Below are 17959 nucleotides of genomic sequence, written 5' to 3'. Positions count from 1 at the left end.
TCTAACTGCCTAAAGATTCCATGACTAGTTAAAGGCGAGCTCCATTCGTCTCTGTCCAGGAGATGAGTGAACCTAATCCATCCAAATGAAAGGAACATTCGACCGCTTTTGGCTTCATCTATTTCTACCTCCCACCTTGTCTTTCGAAAGATCTAGAAGGAGGGGGAGAATATTTTCCTCCTATTAGGGAAAAAAGGCATTAGAATCATATTTTTAAAAGTACTTTTTGCCTAGTTATTAGCTCAAAGAGTCAAAAACGTGTGGACATAAATGTTCCTTGCAGCTTTATTCATAATTACCAAAACTTGGAAGCGACTAAGCTGTCCAGTGGGTAAATGGATGAACAGACTGTGCTCCACCCAGACAATGGAAAGAAATGAGCTATCAAGTCAGGAAAAGCCAAGGAGGAAGCGCAGTGCGTGTTTCTGAGTGGAAGGCGCCAGTCTGCAAAGGCTTCACACTATGAGATTCCAACCATGGATCCTTGGAAAAGGCAAACCTACGGAGACAGTAACAAGATCCCCGATTGCCTGGAGGAGGAGAAGGAGGAATAGATGAAGCAGGTTTATTTTACAGCTGGTGAAATTATTCTTTATGATACTGACATCATGCATTTGTCAAAATCCACAGAATTATACACCACAGAGAGAGACCTAAACCACTGGCTTTAGTTACTAACGATGTATCCGCACCGGTTCATGAGTTCCAACTAAAGTACTGCACGATTACAAGATCTTAACAGGGAAAACAATGCGGAAGTAGGGTGGGAAGGCGTGTGCAAACTCGATGCTTTCCGCAGTTTTCTGTAACCCTAAAACTGCTCTAAAAAAATAAAGTCTCTAAATTCTTTAAAAAGTAGCTTTTGGGGGGGGCGCCTGGGTGGCTCAGTGGGTTAAAGCCTCTGCCTTCGGCTCAGGTCATGATCCCAGGGTCCTGGGATCGAGTCCCGCAATGGGCTCTCTGCTCCGCAGGGAGCCTGCTTCCTCCTCTCTCTTTCTGCCTGCTTCTCTGCCCAGTTGTGATTTCTCTCTGTCAAATAAATAAAATATTTTTTTAAAAAAGTAGCTTTTGGATATTTTCCCCCTTTCCCTAGGAGTTCAGTCCTGGGAACGTTAGGGCCACAGTCACAAGTGCCTCACCCAGGATGTTCGCGGCAGTGGGAGGATTCTTATACCTGAAATTAATAATGAGTCCCATTCAGCACAGTGGGCCACTCAGACCCTCTGCCTAGATCATCCACAATGACCAAAGGAGCCATAAAATCTTCCCAAGAGGACACAAAACTGAGAGACACCTCTTTGAATAATAAAAGAGGGATGAATCTATTCATAAGGTTTTAGTGTTAGCGATTACAAGGTAGCTTTAAAAGACTGATAGGCTTCTGTTATCCAGAAATCCTCCCTGTGAGCCATGTGAAAAGCATAGCGCTTATGCTAGCTCCACCCCCAAGAACAAAATATTCGTCTAAGTGTCAGATTTGACATGGGGGAAGGAAGGTTCTGGACGGCTGACTGGTTCTCACTTGATGATGGAGGTAATGCCCAATTTCACAGTAATGCTCCTCGATCATATTAATCATTTTATGGACAGGAGAGAGAAGTAGGACACTCTTCCTACGGTCCTGCAGGGTGAGGAGTTTCTCCTAGTGGTAGGCAAACTGGAAATTTGGAGTAAACTTGTAACTCAGGAAAAAAAGGGAAGGAAAGAGAAACGCCCCACGGATGGAGGGAAATAGCTTTTCCTTGGCCAAAGGAGCTTCAAAGAGGGGTCAAGACAAGCAAGAAAGAGGACGGGGCGTGCCCCAATATAAGGGGGCACCAGAGGATCGGTTTACCTAGACAATGTGGGGCAGGAGGGGGCATGTGTCTTGGGAATTTACTAAAGGAAGTTACCATGTGTCTTGGGAACAAAGGAGGGAGACCAGCCCCGAAAAGTCCTCCCGGGGTACAGGCACAGACCCTCCTCTGGAAACTGGGCCATTCTGGGAAACATGCCCAAGGGTCTCTCATCACTGCGCTCTGCAGACCTGACCTTGGGTCTCGGGGTGTAGCATGCTTCAGGAAGGGGGAGACTGGGGAGACTGAGAGGGCCCAGGGGAGAGCCCTAATCACCAGCCCTTTGTTCTAGTTTATTTCAAAAGAACAAGCTCCAACAGGACTCGCAGTTAAAGGCTCCCCCACAGGCTACAAAGCCCTCACGCTCCCCTGCTCCCCTGCACCTACTCGTTTACCCACACGGTCTGGAGGCTAGCCACCAGGAGCTCCAGCCACAGGCCTCCCAGACCGAGGGGCGAGGGGCGTGTGTTGACTCTGTTGCCATAACAAACCTACAGGGCCCCAGTGCTCAGCGGGTGAGGGGAGGGGAAGCGGCTGCTGGGCCCCTTCAGAGGAGAGGCAGCCAGGAGCAGTGCCAGGAGGTGTGGCGAGGAAGTGTGTGTGTGTGCGAGTTGTGTGTGGATGTGTACGTGTGTGTGCATGCGTGTGTATGTGGGTGGGCAGGCATGTGTATGTTTGCACCGGCATGTGTGATTATGGGTGGGCGTGGGTGTGCACATGTGCACGCGTGTGTGCATGTGTGGCTGGTGTGTGAGTGTGCATACGTGCACGGGCGCATGCGTGCATGGGTACGTGGGTGGGCGCGTGAGTGTGCATGAGTGCATGTGTATGTGGGTGGCACGTGAGTGTGCATGAGTGCACGAGTGCATGTGTGCAAGTGTATGTGGGTGGCACGTGAGTGTGCATGAGTGCACAAGGGCATGTGTGGGTGGGCGCATGAGTGTGCATGAGTCCGTGTGCGCGCGCACGCTTGTGTGTGCACGTGGGCGAGCGTGTGTGTGTGCACACATGAGCACACACGCAGGCACACACACCCAGAACACTGGGATGCAAGTACAGGAAGAGGCTCTCCCGGGCTTCTCCAGGCCCCACCCAGCCCCGCAGGAAAGATCAAAGGTCGGTCCCTCACAAACCTCGGGCCTAGATGGAGGGACCCCCAAATGGGGCCACTGGGGAGGAGGCAGAAGATGAGAGTGAAGAACCGGGCGTAAAGTGCAGCCAGGGCTCAAGGCCGGCGAAAGCAGGGGGCCGGGCGGCGTGAGCCGCGGAGGAGTAGGAGAGACCCAGGGCAGAGGCCCTGAGTGGTCTCAGGGGAGACCCCGCAGCAGCGGGGGACAAGGAGAGACGGGCTCTCTGACCCACCGCCCTGCGGCCCTGGGCAAGTCATTTAAACACGAAGCGCCTGATTCTGGTCTGAAAAACGGCCCCCCTCATGGCAGGCCATGAGCAGGAGTCGGTGCGCGAATGTGCCCGAGCGTCTGGTGGCCCGTTGGAGGCCAGCCGGGAGGCCAGCCAGCAGCCAGCAGGAAGAGAGGAGAGGCTGAAGCGGAGGGTAATAACGGCGCTGAGCCTAGTGCACCGGGGGGCCCAGCAGAGACTCGGGAGGGTGATTAATTGGGTGATAAGCAAACAGCATTGGGGGCCATTAGCCCTCAAATGAAAGGTCAGGGAACAGGAGCCCAGGGGGTGGCCAGAGCAAACGCAGACAAGGTTAGGTCTAGAGGCGAGCTCTGTGTCTGTGGAGATGGATTTTAGCAATAAGCTAAGAATAAAGTATCCAAGAAAAGCACACAACTCCCCAAAGCCATCAGCATTTTGCAGGAAACAGGAGAGGGTTTTTTTTTTTTCCGGGTTAGGTTTGTCTTCAAAAGCACTGTATTAAAAGCAAATGACTTTTTAATCACTGGTTTACTTACAATATGGGCATTTTGATACAACACAAGAATAATTTTTAAGCATGTACCTGATTCATTTTTTCAGAATGAAACCTTTTATTGAGTTCCTACAGTGCTCCAGAAATGAACTGTTTATAAAATCAAAGATCCGTTTAGTCACTAAAAAGATGCGACTCTACAGATTGTGACCTGAAAAATAAACAAACTGGTACTAAGTCCATGAGGAAACTCCCTTGAAATTCCAGGGACAGTATGGAATATTCCAGAATGACCATGGACCTGGCTACCAGAAAACTTCCATCCCCAGGGTCAACTCTGACACTAGCTGTGCTCATTCAACCTCCCCATCATGCCTTCAACGAAGACTTGCTGCGAGCCTGCCGGGCTCGGGGTTGAGCTCGCTTGTGACCTGTGCAGAAAACAGATATCAAACAAAGTCAGTCACTGTTCAAGAAAAGTGTTTGGAAAGCAAAGTGGAAATGCAGCGTGAGTCTACGACCAGGGCAGCCTAGCCCAGAGAGCCGCCTGGAGGAGGTGAGCTTAGGGCAAGGACCTGAAGGATGAGCGGGACGAGTGTAAGCCCAGGACATCGGGGAGGCTAAGCGCTCAGTTTCCCAGGCACAGAATGAATGAGGTGGGCTCGGGAGCGACGAGACCATGTGCTCAGTCCCTACTGTCTCAGTTTTGACACACTACCTGAACTGACTCATTCAGTCCTCACCACTGCCACGTGAACTGGAAAATCCATTATCCCCATTGTGGAGGGAGGCACGAAAGCCCAAGTGATTTGCCCCAATGTGGCTTGTAAGTGGCACAGCCGGCAGGTGGGGGTGGGTGGTCTAGCTTCCGAATCAACGCCCCTGACCGCGGGACACCCCACTCCGCCAAGCTGCTGCGTTAGAGCTCTGTGAAGTCTCATAGTTCCGATCATATTTTTAAAACCCAACTGAAACACAAAACCTTTGATATAGATCACCAGTGCCTCTGGATAGGTGCTCTCTCTCTCTCAGCAGAAGGCCCTGGGAGCCCAAACAGTTCCTAATCTCCTCCGCCTTCCCCTCCCCCACCCGTCTCCAAGAAAACCCTTAGGTTAAAAGAACTCAAGACCCTTCCAGTGCTTCTTGTCAGGCCCAAGAGAACAAAGAAGCGTCCCTCTCTTTTCCCCCGCATTTCTCCTGAGCACAGAGGGCCCTTTCCCCATACTGATGATGAGTTTAAGGTCATGCATGGCCTTGGGAGCAGCAGCCCTGACGTCCGTCCAAACACGGGCTCGCGCTCCCTTTGATCATGTGTCTCTCTGTCCTGGTCCCGCGGGGCCCCATGGCTTGTCTCTTCCTGCTTAGGGAGGGCGGTATTGTGTGACCCTGTTATGTTTTGTCTGTACAGTTTGATTGGATTTTGTTATTTTGAATGAGCAGATGAATCTCAAATTAGCCTCCCGGTATAATCACACTTTTCACTGATGGATGTTAAGCATCGACGCTCCATCGACAACAGGCAAATCGTCAGGTTTTGGCATCGTGCTGGGTAAGCACGTTTGAGGGAAAGAGAAAAGAGAAACCAAAAACTCTTAAACGTGGAGTATCTCAGGCGATCCTAACACAGGGTAATGAAGAAACGGGACCACACTCTTCTTTTGTAAAAGGTCACCGTCGCAGCCCCCTTACAGCAAAAGTCACAAAGGTATCGGCGGGTCCAGTTTACAAATGAATTTCTCTGCCAGCTCAGAGAATCTGCTAGATAGACTTTTTCGAGATTTGCTTCCTTTAAATGATCTTTTAGTAGTTCTGAGTAGATAATTAAACATTTAGATCCCATGTCCCAGGAAACGAGGGCTTTGCCAAGCATTAAGTCGATGAGAACCCAAGGATACAGTATCAGCCTAATCAGGAATTGCGCATTTAGAGCACACTCTCTGACCCTGTGACCGAAAGCCCTTCCAATCACTGCATATGCACAACCACCAAAATTCATCCTGAATCCTTTGGGCTGATCCAATCTATTTGCTCCGAGATCTGCCCACCAGCGACTCCGGGCCACCCCCAAAATACTACATTCTCTTACTCGCTTGCAAAATCTAACTTCAAAAGAATTATGAAATTCATTCCATCTCTGCAGCACAGAGGAGAGAAATTTCCACTAAGGAGAGGGACTACAGGGAAAAGCACACCAGCAACAAGCTAGGTCCGGTGTGCTAAGAGCCGGCGATACAGAATCCGGGAAAGCCACAACAGCCAGCTGAAGTCACCCGTTCTCATGCGAGGTCTCCACCACCTAACCCCCATCGACGTCTGTGCGCACTGGCGCTCTTTACCATGATTTCTAGAGAGAAACAGGAAGAACTCCTCCAAAACAACACCCAGCTTTCCAACCCTCCCGAACTTTAAAAGATCTGAGCCTCTGCCCTTGCGGGCTGACGGATCTCTTTCCAAGGAGCGAGGAAGAAGTAGAACGCCAGAGATCAGAGGAAGAAAAGCGCCCCGTCTTTGCTATCAAAACATTATTAAATTCATTCCTTTGACATTCTGACAGTAATTGCGCTGAGAGGGACTGGAATTCGTTAAAATTACTTGAAAAGGGGTGTTGAGAGTTTTCTGCATGAGAGGCCGAGGCCGGGGAGTCACGCACAGCCCTCCCTGGCTTTCCCTTGTGCATCCCCGAAGGCCTGCGACACTGGGCCCTCCTCTGGGGTCTGACAGCACGAAGCCCTTGTCACAACACCCGAGCCCTCCCCCTCGCCCGCCCCCGCATCCAGGTTCCGCTGTGGCCAGCGGGGTCCGTTATCCGGGCTGATTCATTCCCGAGGCTTCTGTGTCCTTGTCATCGCCATAAACACAGCGAGAACCAGGCACTCACCGCTGTCATTCTCCTAATCATGGCAGAGTGGTGACAGGGCAGGCTTCGCACCGGTATTGTGGGAGAGAGCCAAAAATAGTGTGATTCACTTAAAGTTTCTGAATGTTCCCTTCCTTGCGGATCTCAGCTCCAAGAGTTCGAATGAACTGTGATTTCATGACGACACAGGTGACTAAAAATATGTTCACGGAGAGAGTCTCTCACGTCGGCAAGGGAACGGTCCACTTACAGGGTGCCTGGCCAGGGCCGGCCCTGGAGCAGCCCCGAGCCAGGGGACCTCCCCCTGACCGGTGTCCCAAGGCTTTGCCCAATGGGGCAGAGCATCCGAGCCCGTGAGCAAGGAAAGCCCTCTTCACCTGGAAAGCCTACAAGTTCTGTCTGCCTAGAGCTGCCCTCTGCACCCATCAGAAAATGAGTGGCTTTCAAACCCAGAACATGCACCATGAATTTTTAAAAATATGTGTCTGGTCCAAAAGTCAAACACAGAGCAGCCATGTGACCTAGCAGGTGCGCTCCTAAGGCAGAATTTTGCAGAAGGGAAAACACATGCTCATGCTATAACCCGTACACGAAGGTTCACAGCAGCCAAAAAAGGTGTAAACAGCCCAAATGTCCACCAGTTGATAAACAGATAAACGGGGTCTCTCCACACAACGGACTAGTACGCAGCCATAAAAGGAGTGCTAATCAATGAAACAGGGCCCCTAATTTTTCTCAACAACCCAGAGTGATTACTGATCATAACTTCAAGAAGGAAGAACTATGCATTTTATTGGTGAAGTCCACGTTTCCTTGGGAGGGAAAGACGGCCACTTTAAAAAAAAAATTTTTTTTTTCCTACATCCTTTTAATAAGAGTGCTATTTCCATTCCCTTCTCCTTGTGAAGCTCCTCAGGAGGGAGCAGACTGTTTCAAGAAAAGTTTGATTTTTGTAAGCATTTGCAAGGTAGGGTCTGGCTTATGGGAAAACCCCTCCCTTGCAAGTGCAAGGTCACAATTTACAAGCTGATTCAGTTCAGCTGAATAACACATCTGTGGAGCAATTACCACAGGTAAAGCAAATATAATGAAAGTATCATCCTTGGCAGGAGCCGAAAAACCATCTCATGCCACTGTAACACTGATTTTTCTTTCAGACTCCCGAGCAACTGGGCTCATTACTCTTTGCAAGTCAGAGGAGCAGCCAACACAACGTGGCTGTTCCTACGTACCGAGCCCGCTTCCAAGCACGTCTCATATATTCACTCATAGCCTTCTCTGTTAACCCTTACACCAGCCACAAGGTAAGTATCATTATTATTCCCATTTTACAGAAGAAGAGACTGAGGTTCAGAGTGGCTAAGTCACTTGCCCTGGGTCACACAACTGTCAGAGGGTAGAGCCAGGATGCAAACCCAGGTGCTCTGGCTCCTGATGTCACTCTCTTAACCCCACGACGGCATTAACCCAGGCCACAGAATAATTCCACGACACACGCACAAGACCCGTAAAGCCCCCTGCAATCATTCAGCCTTGTGCAGAGCAGGCAGAAGCGCTGTCCAGCCGTTCAGCACAGAGTCGCGATGGCGAGCAGGGCGGGGCCCTCACCTGTGCACCACCCCAGCCCGGTGCAGGTGCTCCACGGCAGAGATGAGCTGCCTGATGTATCTGCGGGCTTCAGACTCCTCCAGACGCTTCTTCTCGTAGATCTTGTGCATCAGGTTGCCCCCGGGACACAGCTCCATGACCAGGTAGTAGCTGTTCTCCGTCTCCAAGATATCGAGGAGCTGCGTGATGTTGGGATGACGGATCATCTGCTGAATCTGCCCTTCTCGCCGAAGGTTCTTGGTGACGTAAGTGTCCTTTTTGGCTCTCTTCTTGTCAATGACCTTTATGGCCACCTGAGGAGACACCGAGAACACGGCTGTCGTCAGGCCCTGCCACCAAAGCTTGTTCCCCTCACCATCCAAAAGAACCCCGGGGAGATACAGAGCTACTCCTCTATCCCGGGAGAAAAACCTGATTTTAAATGGCATCAAGGGGATGGGGCACCTGGGTGGCTCAGTCGTTAAGCATCTGCCTTTGGCTCAGGTCATGATCGCCGGGTCCTGGGATCAAGCCCCGCATTGGGCTCCCTGCTCAGCTAGAAGCCTGCTTCTCCCTCTCCCACTCCTGCTGCTTATGTTCCCTCTCTCGCTGTGTTTCTCACTCCGTCAAATAAATAAATAAAATCTTTTAAAAATTAAAATAAAATGAAATAAAATAGCATCAAAGGGAAAGGGGAAAGCTGTAACATCAGGAACCAGATCCACTTATTAAGGAAGAGAGTGAAATTAGGCCAACGTCAATGGTCATCTGGAAGGTGCAGTGAAGACCACGCCCTGAAATGCCAAGTTCAACTCCAGCCAAGGGCCTCTCCTGGTTCCCTCTCAGGCTGAACCGCCATCCATCCAGGGGGCTGGGTTCCCCGGGGAATCCACTTCTGAAGGAGCAAAATCAGCCCGATCTTCAGTTCTAGGCTGTGGTTGGGGACCTGGGGGATGCAATGCCCTCTCCTTCCTCCTGCCCTTTCCCTGCCCTGCCCCAGGCCCCCTGGCCTCCAGCATTCACCTCATTCTCTTGGTGAGTTATGGTACAGGTAGCTCTTGGCCCTCCATCAGGATCCCAGCTACCCACAGGACAGCCCTCCTGGGTCACTGCCCCACAATCGACACGTCACACACACACAGACCCTCCAGCTTTGTATAAAGGCAGGGAAAGAGTGGGGGGATTTTGCCTTTTCCAGCCAAATCCGCACCCCTTCTCTTCGGTGGCGTTCACCCCCTTGCTCACTGTGCCCTAAAACACACCACTGATTTTGCCTTTTATGACTTCGCTCGTCTTGCTATGCGACCAGCCGCTGACATCATGTTGGTTCCTTCTGCTGCGGGCTCCTCGCCCTTCCTTCCTCTCTGCCCATGCCACCGATCGGGTTTATTCGGAACCATGCCTCCAGCACCCGGACGCACTGTCCCTGGGACCCCAACAACCCAAGGGACGCTCTCATGGAAGACTACTGAGTCACAGGGTACAGGACCCAAAGAGTGGCCCTTCCACTTGTATTTATTCCTTTTGTGTGATTATATTTTATAACTTTCATGATATACTCAATACATTAGTACAGAGTTAGGACAGAGATCAAAAAATGAATGATTGGGAGTTGACTGATTTGCAGTGAGGTGTTCACACATTATTTTCCTGACACAGGTTTATGACTAAAAATAATTAAGTCAGGGCGCCTGGGTGGCTCAGTGGGGTTAAGCCTCTGCCTTCAGCTCAGGTCAAGATCTCAGGGTCCTGGGATCGAGCCCCATGTCGGGCTCTCTGCTCAGCAGGGAGCCTGCTTGCCCCTCTGCCTGCTGCTCTGCCTACTTGTGATTTCTCTGTGTCAAATAAATAAAATATTTTTTAAAATAATAATAATTAAGTCTTGGGGGTGCCTGGGTGTCTCAGTCGGTTAAACGTCTGCCTTAGGCACAGGTCACGATCTCAGCACCCCCGATAAAGTCCCACATCAGGCTCCCTGCTCGGCGGGGAGTCTGCTTCTCCCTCTGCCCCTCCCTCCACTCATGCTCTCACATTCTCTCTCACTCACTATCTTTCAAATAAATAAGGAAAATCTTTAAAAATAATAAAATAATAATTAAATCTGGCCACCACTCACCTGGACTATGACATCAATGTCCTACCTCATTTCCCCGGTGCTTGTCTTGGCTCCCCTTGAAGTCACTCTATGCTCTGCCCTAAAATCACTGGGTCTGGATCTCTGATTTCTTGGGTAAATCTCTTCGGGACCTGCCACTGCCTACAGGGCAAGGTCCACACTCCATGGCCCAGCACTCAAGCACTATCACCTGGGCCAACCCCGGCTGCCCTGGGCGGCCAGTCTCCTCTTTCTCCCAAACACACACCGGGTTACCCTCCAAGCTTTTGCTCACGCCACATACCACCCCCCACCCATCTGAACACTCCAGTCCTCAAGCCATTAACTCGAGTCCCACCTCCCTCCCAGAGGGTGCTTTCACTCCTTTTCCCTCGGGCCCACCACAGCCATCATCTGGGGTCCCCCTGAAAGCGCCCATCCGTTGAAGCAGGGACCACGCTCCTCTCCATCACACACACTCTGCATAAACAGTAAGGGACCAACAGATTACTACCTGAGCAAATCCCAAATAGCTTAATTTATTATCTCTTCCGGAGAGCAGAGTCTCACCTTTTTTTTTTTTTTTTAGTTTGTAATTGACATGCAACAGCACAGCAGTTTGGGGTGTACGACATCCTGATTTGAGACGGTGTCGAGCCTACAAATGGATTACCACGATAAATTTGGTGAACATCCGTCACTACACATAGTTACAACTTCCGTGCTTGTGTGATACGAACTTTTCTGTCCTGTCTCGGCAACTTTCAAATACACAAGACGGTATCGTTAACTAGAATCAGCATGCTGTCTGTTTATGAACCTAGGACTTACTTCTAACTGGAAGTTTCTGCCTTCTGAACCCCTTCATCCACTTTAATGGGGGATCTTCAGGTCCTTAATCCAAAGATATGATGAAGAGGGAACAATCAGCCAATGCATTGCACAAGCTGGGGGTCTGCTGTACCCCAAGTCAGCCTGGGGCTGAGGTTGTCCCTCCACAGCAGGTGAACCTACACTCCGGCTGCGGTTTGGTCCCAACGAGGTCAGGAAGTGCTGGACTAAAATCTTTAAAAACTATACTCATTTGTGACCCCCCAAAAAAGAAAAAAAAAATAGATACACAAACACACGCGCAAACACATGCCTAGACATCTACAGACATCCACACCCACACACACACTCCTATGTGTGCGCACATAAGTCCCTGCGTGTACGTATCCATGGACTCCTGGGGGGAGAGAAAGGGATGCTGAGAAGTACAATTAGAGTCTCTCTCTGCTCAAGTCTGTGTGGCAATGTTTTAAAAATTACACCCTCTGGCAATGAAATTCTTCAAAGTCCTATGAACAGACAATAGTCTGAAAGCCAGGCGGTAATACGATCTGCCCTTTTCAACAGAGCATACAATAATTATGAGGATAATTTATTTAGCTCTTCAATCGCCTGTCGTAGGTTATATAAGGGCCACCCAAAGACTTCGGGTCCTACTCCCTGGAATGTGTGAATGTGGCCTTATTCGGAAAAAGCGAAGGATTTTGAGATGAGATTAACTGGGACTCTCTGAGTAGGACCTAAATGTCAGCTCAAGTGTCTTTATGAAATAGAGGGGTGGTGGGGCGGGGGGCGAGGGGGCATAGATTTCACACAAATACCCAGAGGAGCAGGATGTGGGAAGAAGGAGAGACACGGTGAAGGCCCACAAGCCAGGGTGCGCCTCGATGTCAGAGCCATCAGAGGGAGCACGACCCTGGCAACACCTTGATTTTGGTCCAATGACCTTGACTTTGGACTTCTGGCCTCCAGAATGGAAGAGAATACATTTCTGTTACTTTAAGCCACCAAGTGTGCGGAGCTCTGTCTCGGCAGCTCCGGGAAACTAGTGCACCAGATGTTCCCCCTGTCATTGCGTACCTTGGTTCCCACCTTCTGTTGGCTCTGAGAGCCCCCTGGTGAAGACCTCCAGCCCCCAGGTCACCGCACGAACCCCCCCTCTCCATTTCCACTCACCACCCCGTCCCCAGGCTTTTTAATTCACCCGCGACACTCATCCCCTCTGCCTTGATAATACTGAAAATGGAATGCCATTCTTGATTACAGCATTCGGTTGTCATCTGTAACAACCGAAGTGGGAAACACTAAGCGGGGAGATTAAGGGAAAGGCAGTCAATGATCAGCAAAGGGAGGGATCTAACTGAATTTGACAGTAATCAGAGATCTGCAGGCAGAGTAGATCTAACGCTGATTCTACCAGGTGGAAGCCTGGCATGCTGATGGGTCTGAAAAGAGAAACTGCTTGAGTCAGGAGAGTTTTTAAAAAAGTAAAAATTAGAGGCGCCTGGGTGGCTCAGTGGGTTAAACCTCTGCCTTTGGCTCAGGTCGTGATCTCAGGGTCCTGGATTGAGCCCCGCATCGGGCTCTCTGCACAGTGGGGAGCCTGCTTCCTCCTCTCTCTCTGCCTGCCTCTCTGCCTACTTGTGATCTTTCTGTGTTGAATAAATAAATAAAATCTTAAAAAAAAAAGTAAAAATTAAATGGGTACAGACTTGCTGAGGACCAAGGCCAAGGACCCAACTGGAAGCAGTTGTTCGGGGAGGGCGGGATGGGGTTGTGGAGGGAGTGCGGAAGCCTGGATGGCATCCCGAGCACATCAAGAGAAAAAGTCTTGCTGTGGAAGGTGAATTCAAGGGTTCCAGATCTTCATCAGAGTCAAGTCGCAAAGTCTCCAGAAATCTTACAAAGGAATCCGGGTTCAAAGATTGCCCCCAAGCTTCCAAGATGAGTCTCCGAGTCTTACGGTGGGGGGGGGGGGTGATGAGCAGAGAGAGAATAACATGGCTCCAGCGGACTCCAGCTGAAACAGGCTATTCGCCAACTTCTCTCATGGAAGTAAGAAATTGCATTTCTTACAACCTGGCAACTCCTAGCGTCCGCCCCACCCACCCTCCTCCCACCAAAAAAAAAAAAAGGACCTACCAATGATGGGTAAGATCAGAAAATTTAAATTGCTAAGCTCCGAAGAAATGAAAGGAAATCCCCCCAAGGCCAAAATAATGAGTATATCTACGATAACTGGGTGGCTAGGGGGTGGGGAACAGAAGACACAGGAGAGGGGCACCTGGGTGGCTTGTGGCTTGGTGGGTTAAACGTCCCACTCTTGGTTTGGGCTCCAGTCCTGATCTCAGGGTTGTGAGATGGAGATGGAGTCCCGAGTCAGGCTCCGCTCCCAGCAGAGTCTGCTTGACATTCTCCCTCCAGGTCCCTCTGCCCTCCCGCTGTGTTCTCTCTCTCTTTCTCTCTGAGATATGTAAATAAATGTTCGGGGGCAGGGAGATGCAGGAGAGAGGGGGTACCTGCAGGCGAGAAGACGTCGAGGATGCAAAGGAAGAGGTCGAGGAGTCCACCAGGCATGGAAGGGGAGGAGCAACTTGGGAAAAGGGGAGGAGCAATGTGGGGAAAGGGGAGGAGCAATGTGGGGAAAGGGGAGGAGCAATGCGGGGAAAGGGGAGGAGCAACATGGGGAAAGGGGAGGCACTAGATAAGTTGCAGAGAGGAATTAGTGCTTAATGGCCTGTATTAGGAGAAAAAAAATTCCAACACTGAATGAAGGAAACACAAAGTCATCTGACCCCGTCATGACACACGCTCGTTCCTAAGATAATGGGGACAAAGCACTTAGTACGATGTCAGGCACATGGGAAGTGCTCCTTCAATTGATGCTCTTACTCTTATTACCATGTTACTTTCACTGAAGCAGCCTACAGAGAGGGTGAAAAGCACTCTGGCTTAGCTAAGCTAAGATTAAAAAAAAAAAAAAAAATGTGCATTTCCGTCCCCAGCCGATTAAAAAAGACACCTGACCCGCGTGTCGGTGTCCTGAACTCTCTGGAACGGAGCTGCTTTTAAATCCCAAGGCAGTGGTTTCATAGCAGCCTAGTCTCTCATCTTCTTTAAATATTGACTTTGTTGAGACCGTCTACATAGGACCAGAGTTAACGGGAGCTCATGCATGTGAGTCAGGGAGAGGCAGAGGGGGAGGGAGGGAGAGAATCCTCAAGCAAACTGCCCGCTGAGTGACGAGCCTGACGCAGGGCTCGATCCCAGGACTCCCGAGATCACAACCTGAGCCACAATCAGTAGTTGGGCGCTTAATGGACTGAGTCACCCAGGCGCCCACAGAATGCTTTGGTTTCTTAATGAATAATGTATGTGAAACTCAAATGACTCTTTTCTTCTTCAGCAAGCATTTATTAAGCGCCTAAAATAACACTTGACGCTGTTCCAAACGCCAAGTGGTATACTACGGAAGAGACCCAGATCTCCAGACCCTCCTGTGGAGAGAACTCGGATCCTTTGTCGTGGTTCAAGATCATCATCTGTTCTGGACCGAAGGGGGTCCTCCTGCTACAAAATGTGTGTATGGAAGCCAAACTCCCCAGGAGACTGTATTTGGAAAAAAGAGCCTTTAGGAGCCATATAAGATTCAAGGCAAGGATGAGGGCGGGGCCCTAATCTAGTAGGACTGGTGTTCATATGAGAAGAGGAAGAGATACCACAGATCTCTCTCTCTCTCTCTCTCTCTGCACATGCATAGGAGAAAGGTCGTAGGAGGACGCAGCAAGAGGACAGCCATCTACAAACAAGAAAGGAGGCCTCACCAGAAACCAACCCTACTGGACATCTAGCCTCCAGAGCTTTAAGGAAATAAGTGTCTGTTGCTTACACCTTCAGTGTGGCCTGTGGTCACGGCCACCCAAGCAGACCAAGAGATTATCCAAGCATCAGAGAATTCTATGGGATTCCCTTATCCTGCAGAAGAATGAAAACCTAAGTTAAGAGCCAAGGGAGAGTCCCTTCACCAAGAGCTGGGGCCAGACCTGTTTCTTTCCTGGTCTCACCTGCTTTCCACCCTCCAGCAGGTGATGGGGAGGCACAGCACGTCAGCTGGACCTGCGGACTCCGAGGCTCCAGGGCCTTGACACCAGGGCCTGTCTCTGCCACTTGGTAGCCTGGACCTCTCTAAGCCTTAGCTTCCTTACTTTAAAAAAAGAATAAAAATTTAAAATGCAGGGAAGGATAATAGTGCATACCTCATAGGGATGCTGGAGAGAGAAACGAGGCCACCCAGGAAGAGTGCTCAGCACCCAGAACATTCACGGAAGCCCTTAATAAGTGTTCCCTGCCAGGAGTGGCGTGTTTGTGCAAGAGGAGTGGACACAGAGCCAGGAAGGCCCGCCCCCAGGCTCCCATCCCCACCGCTCCCTGTTGTCCTCACAGGCGGGTCTGGGGCCCTCAGTCCACCCCCAGTCAGGAGGTGAGAACCGTCTCAAGCTTCCGCCCCAGGCCTCTTCCCTCCTTCCATGATGATGGGTGCATGCGCTGCCCGCTAGGCTCTACTCCCGGCTCCCCCACTCCCGTGCCCCCTATGCTGGTGAGACCCAACACCCATGTCACGTTCACACTTCTTTTCTGAGCTCTATCTCCACCAACCCCTCTGGGCTGCCTCCCCAGTCCTGCCCCCATCCCGGGCCTGGAATTCCCTCCCAAAGGGCTGCTTTTCCCTGGCCGGGCCCCACTCCCTCCTGACCTCAGAGGACAGTTTACTTCTCCAGCCAGGACTGCCCCAGGTCACCGACACCTCCCCAGCTCTCACGCCCACCACACACAGCTTAGGACACCTCACTGAGCTCTCTAGGGTCTGGAGATTGCCTCTCTTTTGGGTCCCCCAGCTTCTAGCTCAGTGCTTGGCTCCTGGAGAGCTACTGGGGGAGAGAAAAGAAGGGAGGGGGAGAGGGAAGGAAAGAAAGGAAGGCAGAGGGTCCCCTCAGTCTGCCACAGGTGGTCAGTACAGTGGCTTCCTGGGTGCCCCTGCTCCTGCTGTGGGTAGGTCTAACCACTCCAGCCCTCCTCATCCTCCGCTACAAGACAGGCAGACCAAAATCCTTCCCTCCGACTGTGGAAATGCCGCCTATGGACGTGTTTCAGCTTGTGCGGGATTATGAAGCAGAGACACAGATGAGCCCTCTTCGAGAAATATCACCTTCCAGGACGGGCTTCCCAGACCTGTCCGATTCCAGCTCCGCCCATGCCCTGTGCCCCCACCATGGCACTCGCCATCCCTCACTCTACCCTGTGCTTTTACTTTTACCCTGGCTGTAACGTGCTGTCCCTACTTCTCAGCACAACATTCGCCCACCTCCACACCCCCTTCGCAGACTCTGGGCGGGGCCCCTCTCCGCTTTTTTCAAGCCTCATGCTTTTCCTAGAACCCTCTTCTTCTTAGAACCGCCTTCTTGCCATTAGTCGCACTGTCACCTCAAACGGTGGCTTGCCCTTGTGTGCCCAGTGCCTGGCACAGTGTCAGGAACAGAGGAGCTCAGGAAACAGGTACGAGAGCAAAGGCATGAGCAAGCTAAGGGTAGCGGGAGACAAGGAGCGAGGACGGATGCCTACAGCCACCCCCTGTGTTCCCTGGGGACGCCACCTCAGAATCGACAGAAGGCACATAACTTAGACTAAATGTTAGCGGAAGCAGATCAGAGGACACTGCACAAAGGGTATCCCTGGCGGTCCTCTCTGGGCGAGTCAGAGAGAGAAAGAAATTTAGGATCACTGTCAAGCTAAAGGCAGTGGGCTGATGTCCCCTGCTCCCCACGCGTGGACTGAAACCGCCCCGCCATCCTCCCCCATAAAGCCGTTTCCTGCTTCCCAAGCATCTGGCTGAGTATAAGAGAAATCACTAGGGAGAGAGGCGCCGTGACCAGAGTTAAAAGGTGCGTCTGGGACCCCTGGCATTCCAGCGCAGATCTGTCACTGTTCACCAGCCACTCCCTGGGGTCACCTAAGTCCCTCTCAACGCCACAGCTAATTCTGGACTGGGCATCGGCCGGGGAGCCTTTCTCCCTCCCAAACTGGTCTGACTCACCTGTCACTTTCTCAAGAGCAATTAATCGGGGGTTGGGGGGGGTGGACAGGAAAGCTCTCCAAAAGCAAGGATCAACCCCCATTTCTCCCAGAGGAAGAGCCAAAATGCTGACGATGCCCGCAGCTCCCCACAGGCGGCCAGCTCGCTCCCTGACTCCGTCACCCTCTGGCCCCCCTCCCATTCCCGCCGCTCACCCACTGCCTCCTTGCCGTTCCTCGGATGTGACAGGAGTATCCCCCTGCTGACAGCTGTAACCACCAAGCCCTTAATACAATCCCCTTACTCCTGCCTGCTCTCCCCACTTAGCGCTGGTTACTGCTTAAATCCTACACCACCGGCTGATTGAGTGTGGGATCAGCCTGACCCTCGATGCCCCAGAGGGGAAGGCACGGTTCTCCGTCTTCAATGACATGCTGTCACCCTCCAGAAGGGTCTCCGGCATGCAGACAGCACTCCAGTATTCCCAAAGGAAGGAAGGAATGAGTACAGTGTGGTTGGAAGAAGAAGACTCTAGTAACTACATCAGAATCTGTTATAGACTGAATTGCGTCTCCCCACCCAATCCATCTGTTAAAGACCTAACCCCTTCTATGACTATTTGGAGACAGGGCCTTTAAAGAGGTAATTACAAGTAAACGAGGAAATGGGGAGGGGGTCCCCTCATCCAAGAGGACAGGCAGCCTTCTAAGGAGCAGAAGAGACACCAGGGGCTCAGAGCACAGAGAAAAGAAGGAGGCCGTGTGCAAGGCAAGCACAAGAGTCTCAGGAGAAACCGAACCTGCCAACACCT

General features: G+C 51.3%; 1 protein-coding gene across 2 annotated transcripts in view; it reads right to left on the bottom strand.

Moving 5' to 3' along the window:
- The window catches only part of HUNK (hormonally up-regulated Neu-associated kinase), a 100614-nt gene that overhangs the window by 52454 nt on the left and 30201 nt on the right, over window positions 1-17959 (bottom strand). For both annotated transcript variants that reach the window (XM_046003908.1, XM_046003909.1), the window contains exon 2: window positions 8174-8466. In XM_046003908.1, coding sequence (XP_045859864.1) covers window positions 8174-8466 — 293 coding nt within the window. The remainder of the gene's footprint in view (window positions 1-8173; window positions 8467-17959) is intronic.

The sequence above is a fragment of the Meles meles genome, chromosome 4 (genome assembly GCF_922984935.1).
Source record: "Meles meles chromosome 4, mMelMel3.1 paternal haplotype, whole genome shotgun sequence".
NCBI lineage: Eukaryota > Metazoa > Chordata > Mammalia > Carnivora > Mustelidae > Meles > Meles meles.
Note: the sequence above shows the minus strand (reverse complement) of the source record. Positions and strands in the feature narration are given on the sequence as shown.